Below are 16,662 nucleotides of genomic sequence, written 5' to 3' on the forward strand. Positions count from 1 at the left end.
GATTTCAAGAATCCCAAAATGTTGCCTCACTCAGGTTGATAGTTTTAGGCCATTAGGGTCACATTATTTTAATTGTAACAATGGGGCTGGAAAAAATCAATTACTCAAACATAATCATGACAGCAATTAAAACATTTAAAACAGATTTTGGGGCCAGAACTTGGCTGAAGAGATATTCTTTAAATGATGACTGACTGGATAAAAATTTCTGCGAATATCGGCTGATCAATATTTCAAACTAAATAGACAAACTCATCCAAATCATAAAGTCAAATGATCCAGTTGTCCACTAAAGTGAATCCAATGTGAAGGTTTATAAAATAGTTTAGGTTCTGGCAATTTGTGGCAGAGCGAAACACGTCTGATGAGGTTTAGACTGATGAAACAATCGGAACTAGATATTCATGGAACACTCTCCACTTGTGGTTAGTATTTTGATCAGATAGAAGGCATTATTAATACATGCTGTAACGTGCGTCAAATTGTGAAGGTGACCTCCGATTTTTTTTTTGTACCTTAGTGCCGCAAAGTTAACAAAGATATATCCACCGGAAAACAAACGACGTATCCTGTTAATTTACAAGGTAAAAGGAAAATTTTAAAATTCGAAAATTCACAGAAAGTTTAAATTTGATATATCGTTTGGTCGGTATAAGATTACTACAATAGATATAACATACAAAAGTTTTTGAAGTTCATGAAATTTATAAGTTGGTGTACAGCATACAGTTGTATATTCTGTAATATATGTATATAGTTATGAGTTGTACAATACTATACTTCAATATATTATTAGCACACAACATATTCTATATGGCAACCTAACATCGAGAATTTTATTGTAGCATTAGTGAAGATGTGGTTGTGCAATAAACTATAGTTCTGTTATACATAACTTACCTGCTTATTTTCCTGAGGTACTATTATTCCTTACGACTCACGACACTACTTTTTGCATCTCTGCTTAAACTTAGTTTTCATCGACAATAATAAGTTCATGTTTGAGACCCCTTAAGTGGTTTCCAGAAACTGGTTTGTGCATGTAGTAAGTTAAAACTGGATATTTCCTTAGCTTTTCCATCGGGGCTGTCATAAAATTTTGGTCAAAATATGCGAGTGGATACCACCACTTCATACGCGCGCGCAAAAGTTAAGCTCCGTCTAAACATGCATTTCACTATATTCTACGATTTTAACATCTATAAAATATTTTAAAAAATGTTCTCTTTTGCTAAAATTGAGTTCTACTTAAATCAGATAAAAAGTAATACGAGTATGACTAACAACTTTTTACTTTATCTACCTCCGTAAGAGAGCTATTACGATCATCGAATTTATTTTTACCATAAACATGTTTCGAAGTTCAATCAAATAAAAAAAAGTTCTTAATAGTCTTTGTGAGTGTATAGGTATGTTTGGAACATCTCTTAAACAAGAAAAACCACAGGATGTTAAAACCTGGTTGGTCTTTCTTCGGATACCAACTTCGCTTCCGCCAGTAAGGTTTGCTCTATCTCCACCAAACAAAAACATTATTCAACCACTTTTGTATAATTTCGAAATGTTCCCGAAAATAGGTCCAATAGTTTCCTGTGGGATTCTTACATAAAGTTTACACAGAGGAATTTTTTTTCTGAAACATTTTCCAGGAATTTGTGGGGTGTTCTCAAGGAAGTAAAAATTCATCTTAGTGTTTGTTAATAATAATTATTATTATTATTTAATTGGCCATAAAGCGAATCTTTTAATCATACTGTTGTAAACATAAAAATAATCGTATAAGTTTGAATTTACCTAATGGCATTGACTACAGTTTTTAAGTTCTTTTCTTTAACTGTTGGGGTCTAATCTCACTTTCCCCATTATTTTGATCAAGGGAATGATAAAATTTTATAAAAAAATAATTTTTAATAAAAAAATATATATACAATAAACAATAAAAGGTAATAAAAAATCTGTAACAGTTTTATAAAACTAGAAATTAATAATAGATACATATATAATACTTTGAGCTGTTAATTGCATTTGAAACTCTGAACACACAGTTCTGCAATGTCGTTGTTTACATCAATAATAGATTTGGCTACATAATGTACATATAATTAATACAATGTTTTGGTTAATAATAATAATCTTACAAGTTTGTTTTTTCTTTTTTCTACAAAGTATTTATAACATTAATATTGTAACAAAACAAAAAATTATGTTGGATAACGAAGTTGTAATAAGGTGCGAGGAAATAACATGACATCTCGCTGTGAGCTGTTCATATCGTTCTTTTCCTTTTCTGGAGTAAAATCATTCGAGTTACCAGACATAAACAAGTCAGGCTCAAAGCGCATGTAAATTCGCGTTAACAGGTGATGACATGGGTGTTGATAGATTAGATCTAAATGAGTGGCGGTATATTGCAGTAAATGCCTCATCAGCCTGATAAGGGTGCGCTCAGAAGGAGCGAGGTTATTCAGATATCATGTTTAAAGCCCAAAATACATAAACTGAAATAATATTCTTTAAGGGCAACACTTTAATTATGCCTGATTAGGCTGGTGGCTAGTTATGGGAATCTTTATTAGGTAATACGAAAATTATCTGGGATGATCCGCGGATTATTGCAGAACAGATGGTAGGTCTAAAGCTGCGATCTATTGTATTTAGAGGCCAGATAATAAATTGATTATAATCTGACTTCACATTCAAAAACAAACGTCGCTGTCGAAATTCCTGGTGAGAACAGTTTCACAGCATTCATTCATCCATTAAGAAATGCATAGAAAAGAATTAGCTCTTTCAGATCTCTGATACCGCTGGTTTAAGGAGACACATCTAACACACAAGGGTTTAAACCAAATTCTTTTTTTCAAAGTATATGAGATGGTGGTTTAAGCAAGTACATTTTTTTTAGATGCATTGAAAGATGGAGGAAGAAAACACCCACTTATCTCATACATAATTGATAAATTGAATAGTAAATTAAGTTCATGATGGCCCAGGTTGCCTGTGGAACATTATTAGTTTCTCTTTAAGATTAGATGTCACGACTTTGCTGTACAAAAGCTGATATCACTATTTTACATAAATTCTAAAGATGGCAGAAGAAAGTAAAAGCACTGTTTGGCAAAAGGTATTCACGTCAAAATAACCGACAATGTTGGATAACCCATACCACCTCAATTTGGCCATTTTCCTTTAATATTTCACATTACGCTTTGATATTATGTTGTGTTTCTGCAACATACAAATCAATACATATAAAACAGTCAAAGAAGTTGATTAGATGCACTTGAAATAAGATCAAATATATTCTCACCTCAAAACACTGATATAGTAAGGCAGCTATATTTTTTGTTTACAAATTATACAGTGTTTTTTAATAACTTGTTGGCGCATCAAAGACCAGTTGGTCTGGCCTCAGACAGACGATTGGACTGAACCAAAGGTATGGCACCCTTCACTTTCGACGGTCTATCTCCTCTGAAACATGTAATCAGATTTTATAAAATAGAATACTAAAATGTTCAAATAAATCAGCCATTAGAAGAGGCACTTGGAAGATTTTGAGATATGAGAAAGCTCTACTATAAATCAAGCTATGTATCTGAAAATAAAGATTACGATGTGTGTGGGGTAATGCCAAAGTCCGCATTGAATCAGTCCGTTTAATGAACAGTGCAACTCCCAACTGAAGGTCACCACCCTCAATATTCTGCGTGTCCTTTATACCAGAGATTATAAAATTTGAGGATGTACCTGATATGATGGTCGAATGAGGTCAAATGGCTAATTGGGGACTGATCAGACATAATTAAAGACCCTGCAACTCCCCCTTGTGCAAATTTCTTCCTGTAATTGTCGACACCCAAAGCTTGATTAGCCGATTCTTCACTTCTCTCTGAAACGAAATTAATAAGTGTGTATAAGAAATAAACCAAAAACAGTGACTATTTATTATATAAATTAAAATTGTAAGTTTCTTGAAAAGTTGGCACCGCATTCAATCAATTAAAAAACCAACACTAAAAACCTATTCAAAAAAGTTTAAATTCCGAACCAATCAACTTTTGAGTTAGTAATATAAAACAGAAACACATAAAGCACACTTTCTGAGAACCTCAAAACGTTATTACCGGGGAAAACTCAAATTTAATTTCGGAAATTTTACTTGATCGTAAACTGAAAAAGGTGAGTGAGATGGTGAAGCGCTCACATAGATTTTTTTCTTATTCCTGTTCTGAAGTTTCAGAATATTAGTATATGGAGCAAGATGAGCACAGAATGTAAAGTTCCAAATATTGTGTAAGTTCACAGAAATCAGACTGATATGGAAAAATTGTGATGTGGCGTCTCCAACAACCGAGTAAATTTGTAGCCAATCGACATACTTCAAATTCGACATTTTCGCAACAAGTTTGATAATTTATTACAATTATAGACAATAGAACCTTACTTTGGAGGTGAACCTAAATCATGAACCCTTGAACCCTAAACCCTTACAGCACTCTTGAAAAGTAAATTTTATAATTTCAAAAAATAAAAATTGAAAAAGAAAAGATAAACGACCTATATGTGAGTGAGAAAAGATAATTGACAATTTTGCGGTTATTTTCTGAGAAAAAAAAACTGAAAAAGCTTTTTCTTACCAGCAGTAACATAAATTAAAAAAAAAAAACTTTAGTTGGACAATTATTTCTTTCCTGATGAACTTATTGACTGTTTGTAATATAGTAAGTTTAGTAGATTATTTTTTCACGAGTGGCTTAACGTCTAACTATCAAGTTAGGTGTAATGAAGTTATATTTCACCTGAATTCATTCGTGGATTGAAATAAATCTGGGTACTCTTAGGTATTTGGTAAGTCACAGCCGGATGAACAGTGGATTTTTTACGGCTTTCAGGGGTCGGTGAATTTCCTTCTGCTGTGAATCTATAATGCACAGTTATTCATCAATCTGAGAACTAGGTTAGTAGCTACGATAAGTTTTTACTCCAATTTGCTTGATTTATTATTCTTAAGTAGTTAATTCTAAAAAGCTGCCTTGTGAACTCACTTGTTTCTGTACTCTCGATAATCCCTGGATGGTATATGATATTCTGAGAGGATCTGAGTTGACGCTGGATTATTGGAGAGACTAAACAACCTCAACTGCTGACGGATACCAACTTTCTCTCTCTCCCGTTTGCGCTGAAATTCCTCTTCAGCTTTGCGCATCGCTTCCACTTCAAGGCGACGTTCATTTTCTGGGAACAGAGGAATTCATTCTAAAAACATTCAATATAAAGTGATTAAGATAACTTAAGATAAAGAATAAGATAGGGTGCATACTTCAACAACCAAATGTTACTATTGATCTGATAAATTTTATGCTAACAAACTTTACAGAACGTTAATTGTAACTAATTGAACTGCGGTGTAAGCTTATCGCATATTAAAAAACTTAGATAATAAATGGAAGTTTAAAGCCCGCCGTATGCAGCGCTATCTTCAAATACGCATGTATGTTTTCGATTTTAGAGTAAATCTGTGATTACCAGAAATCCCCATGAAGCAAATACTTTCGGTATTGATTTTTTAAACAAATTACACATTAAACCACTTATTCCAAGTTACACTTCCGGTTCACTGACTTCCTTCAAAATATATAATTTTAGCGATACTTTCTCACTTGAATATACATAAAAAAAAAGTCAGAGTGGAAAATTACACTTCAAAGGGATGCTAAAGGTTGTCATTCTCTGAGAACTCCAAAAATCAATTTCCTTTTATAGAGAAAAAACAAAACAAAAATGAGCTATTTTAAAGAGAATATGGAAAAATCGAGACGTCCTGATATAATTTTATTTTTGAGAAGGGAAGAGAGAGCCTAAGTGATACATGTTATTCGTATAAACAATTCCTAAAATTTGATTTACTTCACGAGAAAGTTTCACTACCTTTCGTTTCAGCTTCCCTGGAAAGTTTCTCGGCAAGCCGCTTCCTTTCAAGTTGTCGTATAGTGCTCTGAAATGTGAACTTCTTCTCGGACTTTGGCTGGGTTACTTCTATACTTTCTGGTGGAGTTTGAGCAGATTCTTTAGCTACCACTACAGCTTCGCTTGCCACATCTTCGCATGATTTCGAGAGCGAATTATCGAGGCCACCAACAGATCTTCCAACTTTATCGGTAATTCTTTAAAAAAGTAAAATGTGTTATTATTATTATCCGTGAGAAAACAAAAATAATTTTGTTTTCACATTATTATAAAATAATGTGAATCTCTCTCTCAGAACATTCTTCGACTGCTTCATTCAATCCATACTCATGGTAGCATATAAATGAAATATTTAAATTTCATCACATGAAAATATTTTATTTATCTCTCAGAGGAGTTCAAAATTACACATGTTCAAGAATACTTAGGAAAATCTCATCAGGTTGCAGTACTCTCTTTTTTCGTCTGCAAGAGAAAGTAGCTTTTTTTTCTTTAGTTCATTTAAAGGACACAACAACCAAGGTCCATTTTACTCTCTTCTAAATGTCTTATATAATTCAAATAGAACAAACATAATTCACCTATACTTAGAATACTGAGGTAGATACATAATGTGACCTCCGTTAGCCAGGTACGAAAAAGATGGTTGCTTGACCAACGCTGAAGCCAATTCTTCATCCTGAAATGAATCAAATATTCGTAGCTGTCACACTTTTAATAACATTGAATCATAAGAAAACGATACTGCATCCTTAAAGGAAAGAGTTTAGATCACTCAAAATCTGTCTAAAATCAATATTCGCTTAAAAAACTTTCGAAGTAAAAAGCTCTTAAGTCGAACATCACCTTAGCCCGCTAAGAAACCCTCAAAAATGGACTTCATAAAGAAAAAAAAAATTTAATTCAAATATGTAATATTTGAACTGCCAGCCACTTTTCGTTTTGAATTATACACACATACACAATGGCCAATTTATAAATACAGTTTTCGTTTACGGAGGTACTCCAAACAAATATATCCGGTTAAACCTGTGCGAAAATCTGATACGAATGTAAATCTTGTTTTGCTAAGCATAAAATAAAGTAAAAATAAAAGCAAAAGCAAAACGAACTAACTTCAAATGAGACGTCCACAGAATTCCACTGCGCAGGGCGCAAGCTTGCAGTGTTTACTAGACTCGGCATACTTCTGCTCAGCACCCAATTACTGTCAATCAGAGGAGATCCTCCTTCATTCCTGGATTCATCACCCTTTGCTCTCTCTTTACGTCCTCGATCTCCATAACCACCCTAGAAGCAACGCATCCAGTAAACAAGGAAAGCACAGACATGCTAAACGTCTAAAAGAGTAACTGATTTCAGAAAAAAACATTACCTTCACATCTGGGTAAGAGCTGAGGCGATCTTCACGTGGTAGAGATAATATGAAACGTGGAGAGAACCTCGCGATTTGACAGTTTTCTGAAGGAGCTGCAAATGGAGGAAATCCACCATCTGAACTAGTTTCTTCAAGATCCTGTTGTGGAGTCCAGGCGGCCTAAAATTGATAATTTTTTTTTTAATGTTTAACATTTTTACTAAATGTTAGCTGTATTATCGCTTGCTTCACTATAATAAAATAGTATTAATCTGACCGACACAGAAACACTCTAAAGCAACGTTTGAAATTTAAAGAAGAGCCTAACATACCTCTCCCAGAACCCTTCTAAAATAAATTTTCCTAGTAAAAATTTTCAAATAAATGACAGAACAGCAAAGCAAAATAAGAATAAAAAATTTTAAACTGTTAAAACAACATTCCAAACATTATTTTCTTCAGCCCCCATACTTAAAAAAATACATTAAAGGCGTGCAAAAGTAGTATAATTGTGTCCACTTGGGTTAAGTGCACCATAAGAAAACTCTAGCTCACCACTAGTCACACACAGATACACTTTTACATGAGGATATGTGATCTAATGAATTCTGGAAATTTTGGATAGTGTAGGGTGTTCCCTTTTCAATATAAAATACCGGGACGGACAAAGAGTCGAATATTTGCAATAATGGACGAATAAATATAAAATATTACACATAAAAATCCAAATTAATTTGTAAGAACTAAAAAGATTTATACTTGAATTAATATACACAATGTAGTACATAAACATTCGTAGGTACCTGTGAATCAATCCTTGGACTGTCGTCAGCGGAGATGCCCGAGTCCTGGGACTTGTCGACCAGCAGCACGTGGTGGTGGTAGTGATGGTGGTGGTGCAAGTGGCTGTTGTGTACCTCAAGCTCTTCCTCACACTGACCCGCGGCCTCTCCTCGCTGCATCGTCTCGCCGCAGGACAGCAATCGCCATGCCGTGATCGGCGAGAACTGAGGTATATCTAGCTGCTTGCGAGGAAGGGTGGCTCTCAGCTGAACACTGATGCCCCCCTGTGAGCCCTGAGACATGTAACAATAGTATACAACAAAAAAACAAAAAAAAATGGCTTACAAAATCTTAAAACTTACATCCTCATCAATAACTTCGACTGACTCCGAGCTGGGCAATGATATAAATCCATCAAGGTTGTCTTGGTTCATCTGTAATTTAGTTCTAAAGTTATCAACTGTAAGTGTTTCGTTAAGATCATCATTTAAATCCATCCCAAAATAAAATCTCTTGACCGGTGCCGATGTTTTGGTTGTTGGCCTGAAATAAAGAAAACAGAAACCTGAAAAATAATTTTATAACCATATTCTTTAGCTAGTGGAATATCATCGTTTTTTAAAATAGAAATAGCAATTTTGTAGGTAATAACATTGTATTATACCAGTAAAAATCTTCTGTAAAATCGTTTTAGGTGACCACCTTAATGTTTACTGTATTATTTCATAAAAAATACAGTTCTATCACTTGTATAAAATACTTAAAAACGTTCAGAGGCTCAACGTTAATGGAAGGGAAGAGACGTGAACACCCAAGGTATGGTGTATTTTGTGGTTCTAGGCTCGATTGTTTAAGGTAAGTGTTGGATTTTATTCAATTCGCTAAAATGGGAAGTTAATAGCAAAGATAGGGCTTGCTATCTGCCTCCGTCTACGACACCCGATTGGTATTTGGATGTATAGCCGCATGAAATAATAATTATAGTAGTATGCCAAAAGTTAGCTGAAATTTTAAAAAAAAAGACAAAATGATGATGAGATGGCAGCTGCCTTACTCCGCTGGAAGGGATTTGCCGATACTGATATTAGATTCTTCACGGATAGCCAGGCTGCAATTAAAGCTTTGGCCTCTCCTAGTAAGCTTTGAATAGTGTTTCGGTTACTTGGTCCCCTGGTCATTCCGGGATTCCGGGTAACGAACTTGCTGATGAAACAGCAAAGGAAGGAGCTGCGTTGTTAGCAATGACTCTTCAGCCCACTACCCCCTGTATCCTATCGATGTTGTAGAACAGAGGTGGAGCAGTGGATTTTGAAGGAACATCGGAAACGGTGGAGATCTCGAGCTGACTGCCGTCAGGCTAAGGAAATTCTTGGCCTGTCTAAAACGGCTATGGTTGGTTTTAGCAGGTCCCGGATCCGTCAATAGGTTCAGGTGTTGAGTGGAAATGCGAATTTAGCGTACCATCTTTTCAAATGCGACCTTATCCAGTCGCCAATTTTCGCCGGCTGTGGTGTGCGGCACTTTGTAGATGTGTGCCCCGTTTATTCTAAAACTAGAGTTCTCGTCTTCGGGAGGTTAAATGTTTCCCTACCGGATATTGTGGTAGCTGGTAATCTTAACGACCTTTCTAGATTTATTCAGTGCACTGGGCGATTGAGTCCCCATGCTCCCTAGTGCCCTGTCACTACTTTATTAGTTTATTGTTCTGCTAACCGGAAACTCTTACGACGGATTTATTGGTCTTGAAACCCCTGTATCTCTCATGTGATGAGGGGTGGGCGGGGAACAATGGGCATTTTGGATTGCCTGCGTTCCTTCCCCTTTTTTGGCAGAACCGCCCTTTTAATACAATCTACAATTTACAAATGATTAAACAGGAAGAGTAAATTTAGGGAATTAATTCAACATTTTTGTAATAACTGCTCTGATACGTAAAAACTTCTCGTTTAACCATAACTTTATGCCCCAAAAAGAGATCTTTTTGGAACCTGTTAAGTTGGAATACTAATTCCCTAAGAGGAGAAAACGCTGGCTGCTAACAATCACACATGAGACGCTGCTACATCAGCTAGGAACAACTACAAACCTACCTTATTTGATTTTTAGTTAAGGAACCTTAATAGGTTTTAAAACCTGGTTCAAAACATTCATACTACTTTCTTTTACTCAAATTTAATGTTGAACACAGTTATTCTTTCTAACTTAGGATTTTTATTAAAAATTCAGTAGCTTTTGATATCACACAGATAAGCACCGTGATAAACCCTTTGAGACCGTGAATCCCGAGTGACCACAAAACCCAAAACCATTTGTGGTCGAAACCTTGGAAATCAGATGTGATCATGTAGTACTGAAAAAGCATTACAATACTTGCATTACCTAATTGCCTTATTGTGACAGCGTAGTGCATCCGTATATTCATGGGATGACTGATGTGCATACTGGTCGAATGCACCATCGGCACTGGTCCTCACTCCAGGAGGACCCATAGTGTTATGTACAGGTGAACTTGGTCTAATTGCTTCACATTCCTTCCTGTCAAGGGAGTTTCCTACCAGGGAACTGTCCCCGCCTACTACTTGTGGTCGAACTAGTTTCAGACGTTCTGATGAATTCAGCAGGTCACCCTAATAAAAAATTACGTTGCAGAAGGATAAATTCTAATAAGTAATAAATAATTTGCACTTAAGAAATATTTTAGATACTCACATCGAATTGTGGCGTGGATAGTGATCTTTGCAGAGATGTGACAGGAGGGTTGAAATGGTGAAAGGGTTGACTTTCATCCTGGGCTGCCTTCCGACACTCGTTTTTCGTTTTGAAGAGTCGCATTCTTCTAGAGACTTGTTCATCGCGGACCTCGCCTTCCTGACAAGAATCAGGCGAGGAGCTGCCCATCTGTGCAGCAGAACAGTTTTACACTATTCATAGTAACTAATTTTAGAAAATCTGGTGTGAAACACTCGCCGATTTTCTCCAATTGCATTTCTCAAAGTAATAACGAAATAAATTGTCATCAAATCTAGAATTTCCACATAATTAGGTAGGTTATTTTTCAGAGGGGAGAAACATTTCAAAACTCCTTAAAATCAGAGTTTTCTAAAAAGAGGAAAACCTTCTCTCTTTTATTCCCAAGAAACAGCAAAATTATTTTTTTCTTCAAACCATATTTTATAAAAAAAAATTAAATATCTAAATGTGTATGGGATGTGCATGCAAAAATCGTTGGACCCATTTTTTATAAAATTCCAAAATTAAAAAGAAAATTTTACTAAAGACGCATTACCAATCAAATGATTTCTATAAATTCAAAAGTTTTGCAACAAGTTTGATTAGAATGTTATGTCCCTTCAAGAAGAAAACTTAATAATAATAATAATAATCCTTCCACAAGATACCAATAATATTAAATTCCCCCCCCCCCAAATGTTACAAATAAAAGTGATAAATCTACATATGTGTAGAGATAATAAAGGTAAAAGAAAATAGTTGAAACAAGTCTTTGTGAAAATCACAAAACAAAACAAAAAGTATAAAATCAACTCAATAAAATAGCAGGGTGAGAAGTTTTGATCGCTAATTTATGGTCGAATCACATACATTCCAATTTTTGAAAACAATTTTTTCTTACTGAGGGCACCACACCACAAAACGTGCATTTCTCAGATGGAAAGTCAAAATCGAAAAACTGAGCGATCGTACTAATTTCTCTTACGAGCAGTAAGAGAAAGTAAAATCGCGCAAGTACGCAGTTCTTCATGATTTAGAAAACTTACTGTATGTCCAGGCACTTTGGGAGCTCTATATTTCTTCTTGCACCGGGAGGCCCGCAGCTTGGACGTGTTAGCGTGCAGATAGATGGACTCTCGGTCCCGAGAGTTGATTCGCAGATCTGGTTCACTTCCGTAAAGAGCGTCTCTCTCAAGAGCAGCCTTGTTAAACTCCTGACACACAATAAGATGCTTCTTAGGATGGTTTAGTTTTAAATATCATTTTCTGTTTCTGGTAATGCCAAACACTTGCACAAACTGTAAAAAGTATTTTCATGGCAATTCATGATCTTCAATTTCATCTGAACATCCTGGAAAACTCTCGGAAGTAGAGAATCAAGCCAGAAATTAATTCAAACTCAAAATTTGAACAATACCACTTTTTATCAAAATTAAAATCCATATCTTGGACCTGGTTCACTTTGAGAGAAATTCTACAATGCACCGAGAGCAACTATTAAGCAGTATCTTCCACGACTTAAAAAAAATCCATCGTAACTCTCTTAAGTTTGAGTGTACGTTGTATACAAATGGTAACTTTGATAAAATAGTTTTTGTTTAGGCGGACAACATTTCACAAAGAGAAATACGTGTGTTGTTATATTTAATTAGCTAAATAAAAAAGCTTAATCAAATAGAATGCATTATAATTTTACACTAATTAATACTACTATAACAAACACGAAAGCGAAATAAAATATATTTAAAACGAAAACGAAATAATTTTAATTAAAAAACTACTATCATCACAGAAAAATAAATGTTTTCACCTTAATAAAATTCCATCAGATCATATTTTCCTAAAAGAGTAGCGTTTAAAAAGACAGAAGCTATTCGCCTTAGTGAATAGAACTACCGTTTATCCGAGGGTAAGCTGAACCCAAGTAGTTGCACACACAAAACTGCCTCTGAATGCTCCTTTCTGTATTGTGTGAGTTAGGGTCAGTGAAAGGTTGTTCGTGTTGTTAAGCTGGAGTAGGCACGTTGAGACACCAGAAGAAGCTACGGTAACAAGTAATTCTGAACGTGGCTAATCAAATTTCATTATGGAATGCAGCATATACATTCGTACGATGCCCATGTATACTTTTATTTTAAAGGAAATTGGAGTTAAGAACTGCGGAATAATTGTAATAAAGAGAAATACGTGGAGTATTCCGCAGCGTTCTATACACCCTCCGACTGTTAGTAAGAGAATATTACATGTCTTTGCAAGTTTCCTGAGTCTGAAAAAAAGGTTTTCGGAAAGATATTTACAAAATAATAACTTCCACATGTAGGGGGCAAAAAATTGCTTAGTACTACTGCACCTGATACTACCTAAGAATTAAAAATGAGTATGCGAACTTTTCGCAAGGAAGAGCAAGCTATACTTTGACCCGTGTGGAAATTTTAGTAAAGATGTCAGATATAGAAAGATAATTAAGTCAGTCTGCACTATCGTTAACTGAAGTGCACCTTTTACCGATAAGTTTGCCGCAAATAATATTTCAATATAGCGAATCATATTTTATTACTTTTGTTACAGTTATTTTCACTCGTCACAAATTCGTAATGTACCTTCATTTAACAACTAACACATTAGGGCCTTCAAAAATCCATTCGAGAGGCAGTGCTAGTTGAGCGTCAGATGGTAGTCCACCAAGAAAAAAACGCAAGATTCCTATTTTGGATTTCGCTGACAGCTCAGTCGTGGGCGATCCTAAATTGAATATGCACAATTTATATTCAATAAGAATTTATTACAAAGTAAAATAGTAACTATTTGAAAAGTATTCTATATATCATATTCTATATATTGGCGGGAATCATTAGTGGAATGCTTTATAAGACCTCTGCGCAATGACGTTTGAATGGGCGCTGATCACCTTTATTAGGACACTCGGTGCCAAATGAACAATTTGTCAAGAACGAGCAAAGGATAAAAATGTTTCTGTCAATTAGGGATAGTAATAATACACTTTACAAACAAATGTCTATTTCCTTTAAGTATTTCCCATGAACATTGTTTTCGAAAGTCAGGAAAAATTAGTTCGTCAAGCTATGTCTTAAGTGATAGTTTATTTATTTATTTTGAGAAAGTAAGAGAAAATCGTTGAGTGTTTAATCTCACGTTTTTAAAAACAAAAGGAATACTGTTTGACTTTCTGACTTACCTGCCGCCTCGCTGATATCGTTCCTCCATTGTGTAAAATATCACCATTGTCGGTTCTTCGAAGTCTCAGAGGTGACCCAAGATCAGGCAAAACCTTGGGTCTGGTGAATTTACAGCTGGTGCCTCTCTGCTGGTGTAATTCGATTCGGCTTTTTGGCTGCTGCAGATCAGATGATGGTGATTTACTACAATTCCTTTGAGTTCCTTCCACAGCAACTGCCGCTGAGCCTGAGTTACCCATGTTCGCTGTCCATCACTACTTGGTGGTTTACATCCACTTCTCCCTGCAATGCAGTAACTCAGATTGATGCAAAATTAATAGCCAGTGGCAATACTGACATGTTTACAAGCCAGAACATTTTAAAACCGACCATAATCAATACCTAACAGTCAGGCCAGAAGAAACATCAACCTTAGAAATAACAATGTAAACAATATTATAAATGTTAAAGGCACAAGCAATTAATTTTCACAAAACAATTAATTTTCGAGAAAAATATTTATAGACCTTACAATGTGAGTTTCTGTTAGGTATAGAGAATTGAAATCATTTTCAAGAAAATGGAGAAAACTAGAACAAAAAAATTACAATAAAGTCCTTTCCAGAAAACTAGTTTAGCTTAGACTCCGTTTAGATATCAGAAGCGATTCGGTGTCTAAATAAAATTCTGATAATGAGCTACATGCAAATTTTGATCTTGAGGTATCGCATGCACCACACTCTTACAAATAGGTCGAAAAACATATTTTCTCAACCCAGCGAATCTGAAATCTTTTATTTCCTACGAAAACTCAATTTTGAAAATTTAATTTTTTAAAGATTCCTTTTAGACAGTATGGAAGGGATGAAGTTTGTTTTTCACTGGTCACTGGCACGATATTAACACCAACATAATATAAAGAGCATTAAATGTGTTACGGTACATCATGATGGGTCACGAAGAGGTGCAGGGACTAACTTTTAGACGTAAGTTTCAAGTCTTGGGTACTGCTACAAAATTTGGGATGGTGATAAAGGCCAGCCCTTGGACACCTCCACACTTACGAAAAAATTGAAGCCTTTGAAATGGACAGATAGTTATGTAGCTAGCATATGACATAATAGCCCTGCTAGCTCTTCTGAAGAAGGTAACGGCACACCGTCTGTAACCTCCTAATCACTGGTAAGTTCCAACCTGAGAGTTATTTCTTTTTATATAGAGGGCATGGTAGGCTCAACCGAACTCCTAGTGGGGAGGGTGCAGCTCCTGAGAAAGCTACGACAGAGGAGAAGAGAAATGTTCTTATGTCGTGTTTGGTTGAGATGAGGCCTCGATAGCTTAGAGCCAGAGGAAATGGTACGCAAAATCAAAAACCCTGCGCCATGTAAAAAGAAGGGTTTTCTTCCACAGGATCGACAAGAAGTTGGCACAATAAGTCTCTTTTGACTTGAAATGCCCGAGGTAGTCTCGCTCTTTGTTGTAATATAATGTGCGGCTAAAATTCCTGGATTTGAAGTATTCTAGCTGAGTGGTACAGTTCAGCAACAATTAATAACCGACTTTAAACGAAAAACACTAACGGTTCCCTGAAGATTTGTAGGAAGAGAAAGTTGTGTGAATTGTTTCTTAACGGGGTTTTTATTACATATTATCAAGATGTGACTAATGATGGCTTTTGAGAAACAGTTTAAACAAAACAAAAAAAAAAGAAGGAATTAAGATGATATTGAGATAGAAATTATAAAAATTTTTATAAAGGTGGCATCAGGTGTACTAAAAAGGCGGATCGACAAGACGATCCTAGTGGAAACAGCTGCAATACTTGCCTTGGCCTTTCATGCACCTTTCACTCTTTTCTCTTTTGGCCTAAATTGCTAAATTTTTACATACTGGTATCTAAAAATAATTAATAAATCTGGCTTCTAAATTCCACTAACCAGCATAAATAGCCCCTAACAATTATTATGATAAAATTAAACACTAAAAGTATTTGAAAGTCGATATCGCTCATTTCGTAAGAAAGACTTATGATATAATCACAAATGTTAATGAGCTGTAAGATATTGAAATAAATTCATTTATAAGCTTGGAAAATAAAAAAATTACCCTTATATTTCCATGTATGATGCTCAAAAGTCTGCTGGCAAAAAATTAAACGCTTAATCCAGTAGTTTAGCACAACATAAGACTGTCAAGCAAAAAAAAAAGAACCCAATCTGTTTAAATTCACAGAACCACTTAAATGAAAACACTCACATGATTGAGAAAATATTGAAGAATTATTTTTAAATGATACAGGCACTAATATCAATCTAAAAGCTTCGAAACTAATCATGGACTTTCCACTGAGCGATAGTGGCTGCTGCAAAATAACTTTCTTAAAAATCTCTCCTCTTATCGGGTCCTAGACAGGGGAATTGGGTCAAATAATCGATGTCTCCAGAAGTAGTAATTTGTTCGATTATTTAGGAAGTCGTAAATATGCCTTTTAATTAAAAAATATAATTAGATGAAGAAAATAATATATTAAAGAAGCATAAGCAGTTAAGATAATAGAAATAATTCTTTTAAAAACTTCACCTTATCTGCATACATTTATATTATATACATATGTATGGTACTACACTACTATCCTGTGCGATCGAT

The 16,662-nt window shown here is 35.1% G+C and overlaps 1 protein-coding gene across 3 annotated transcripts; it reads right to left on the bottom strand.

Annotated features, from left to right (window-relative positions):
• Positions 1-2,804: 2,804 nt before the first annotated feature.
• Positions 2,805-16,419, bottom strand: LOC141462300 (uncharacterized). 3 transcript variants are annotated; one of them, XM_074144031.1, is made up of 16 exons: positions 16,123-16,419; positions 14,037-14,319; positions 11,887-12,054; positions 10,820-11,008; positions 10,490-10,737; positions 8,473-8,653; positions 8,131-8,394; positions 7,346-7,507; positions 7,087-7,260; positions 6,552-6,649; positions 5,932-6,167; positions 5,049-5,238; positions 4,803-4,924; positions 3,751-3,892; positions 3,311-3,474; positions 2,805-3,228 (listed from the first exon to the last, which is right to left on the bottom strand). In XM_074144031.1, exons 2-15 carry the CDS (start codon positions 14,274-14,276, stop codon positions 3,390-3,392), a joined length of 2,499 nt encoding a protein of 832 aa, XP_074000132.1. In that variant the 5' UTR covers positions 14,277-14,319; positions 16,123-16,419; the 3' UTR covers positions 2,805-3,228; positions 3,311-3,389. The 3 variants fall into 3 exon arrangements, with proteins under 3 accessions (XP_074000132.1, XP_074000131.1, XP_074000133.1); XM_074144030.1 differs by having other exon boundaries at positions 8,131-8,403; positions 16,123-16,418; XM_074144032.1 differs by lacking the exon at positions 11,887-12,054 and having other exon boundaries at positions 8,131-8,403; positions 16,123-16,418.
• Positions 16,420-16,662: the final 243 nt, after the last annotated feature.

Source organism: Rhodnius prolixus, unplaced genomic scaffold (assembly GCF_049639745.1).
Source record: "Rhodnius prolixus isolate KJV_2025 unplaced genomic scaffold, Rpr scaffold_30, whole genome shotgun sequence".
NCBI classification, from domain to species: Eukaryota; Metazoa; Arthropoda; class Insecta; order Hemiptera; family Reduviidae; genus Rhodnius; species Rhodnius prolixus.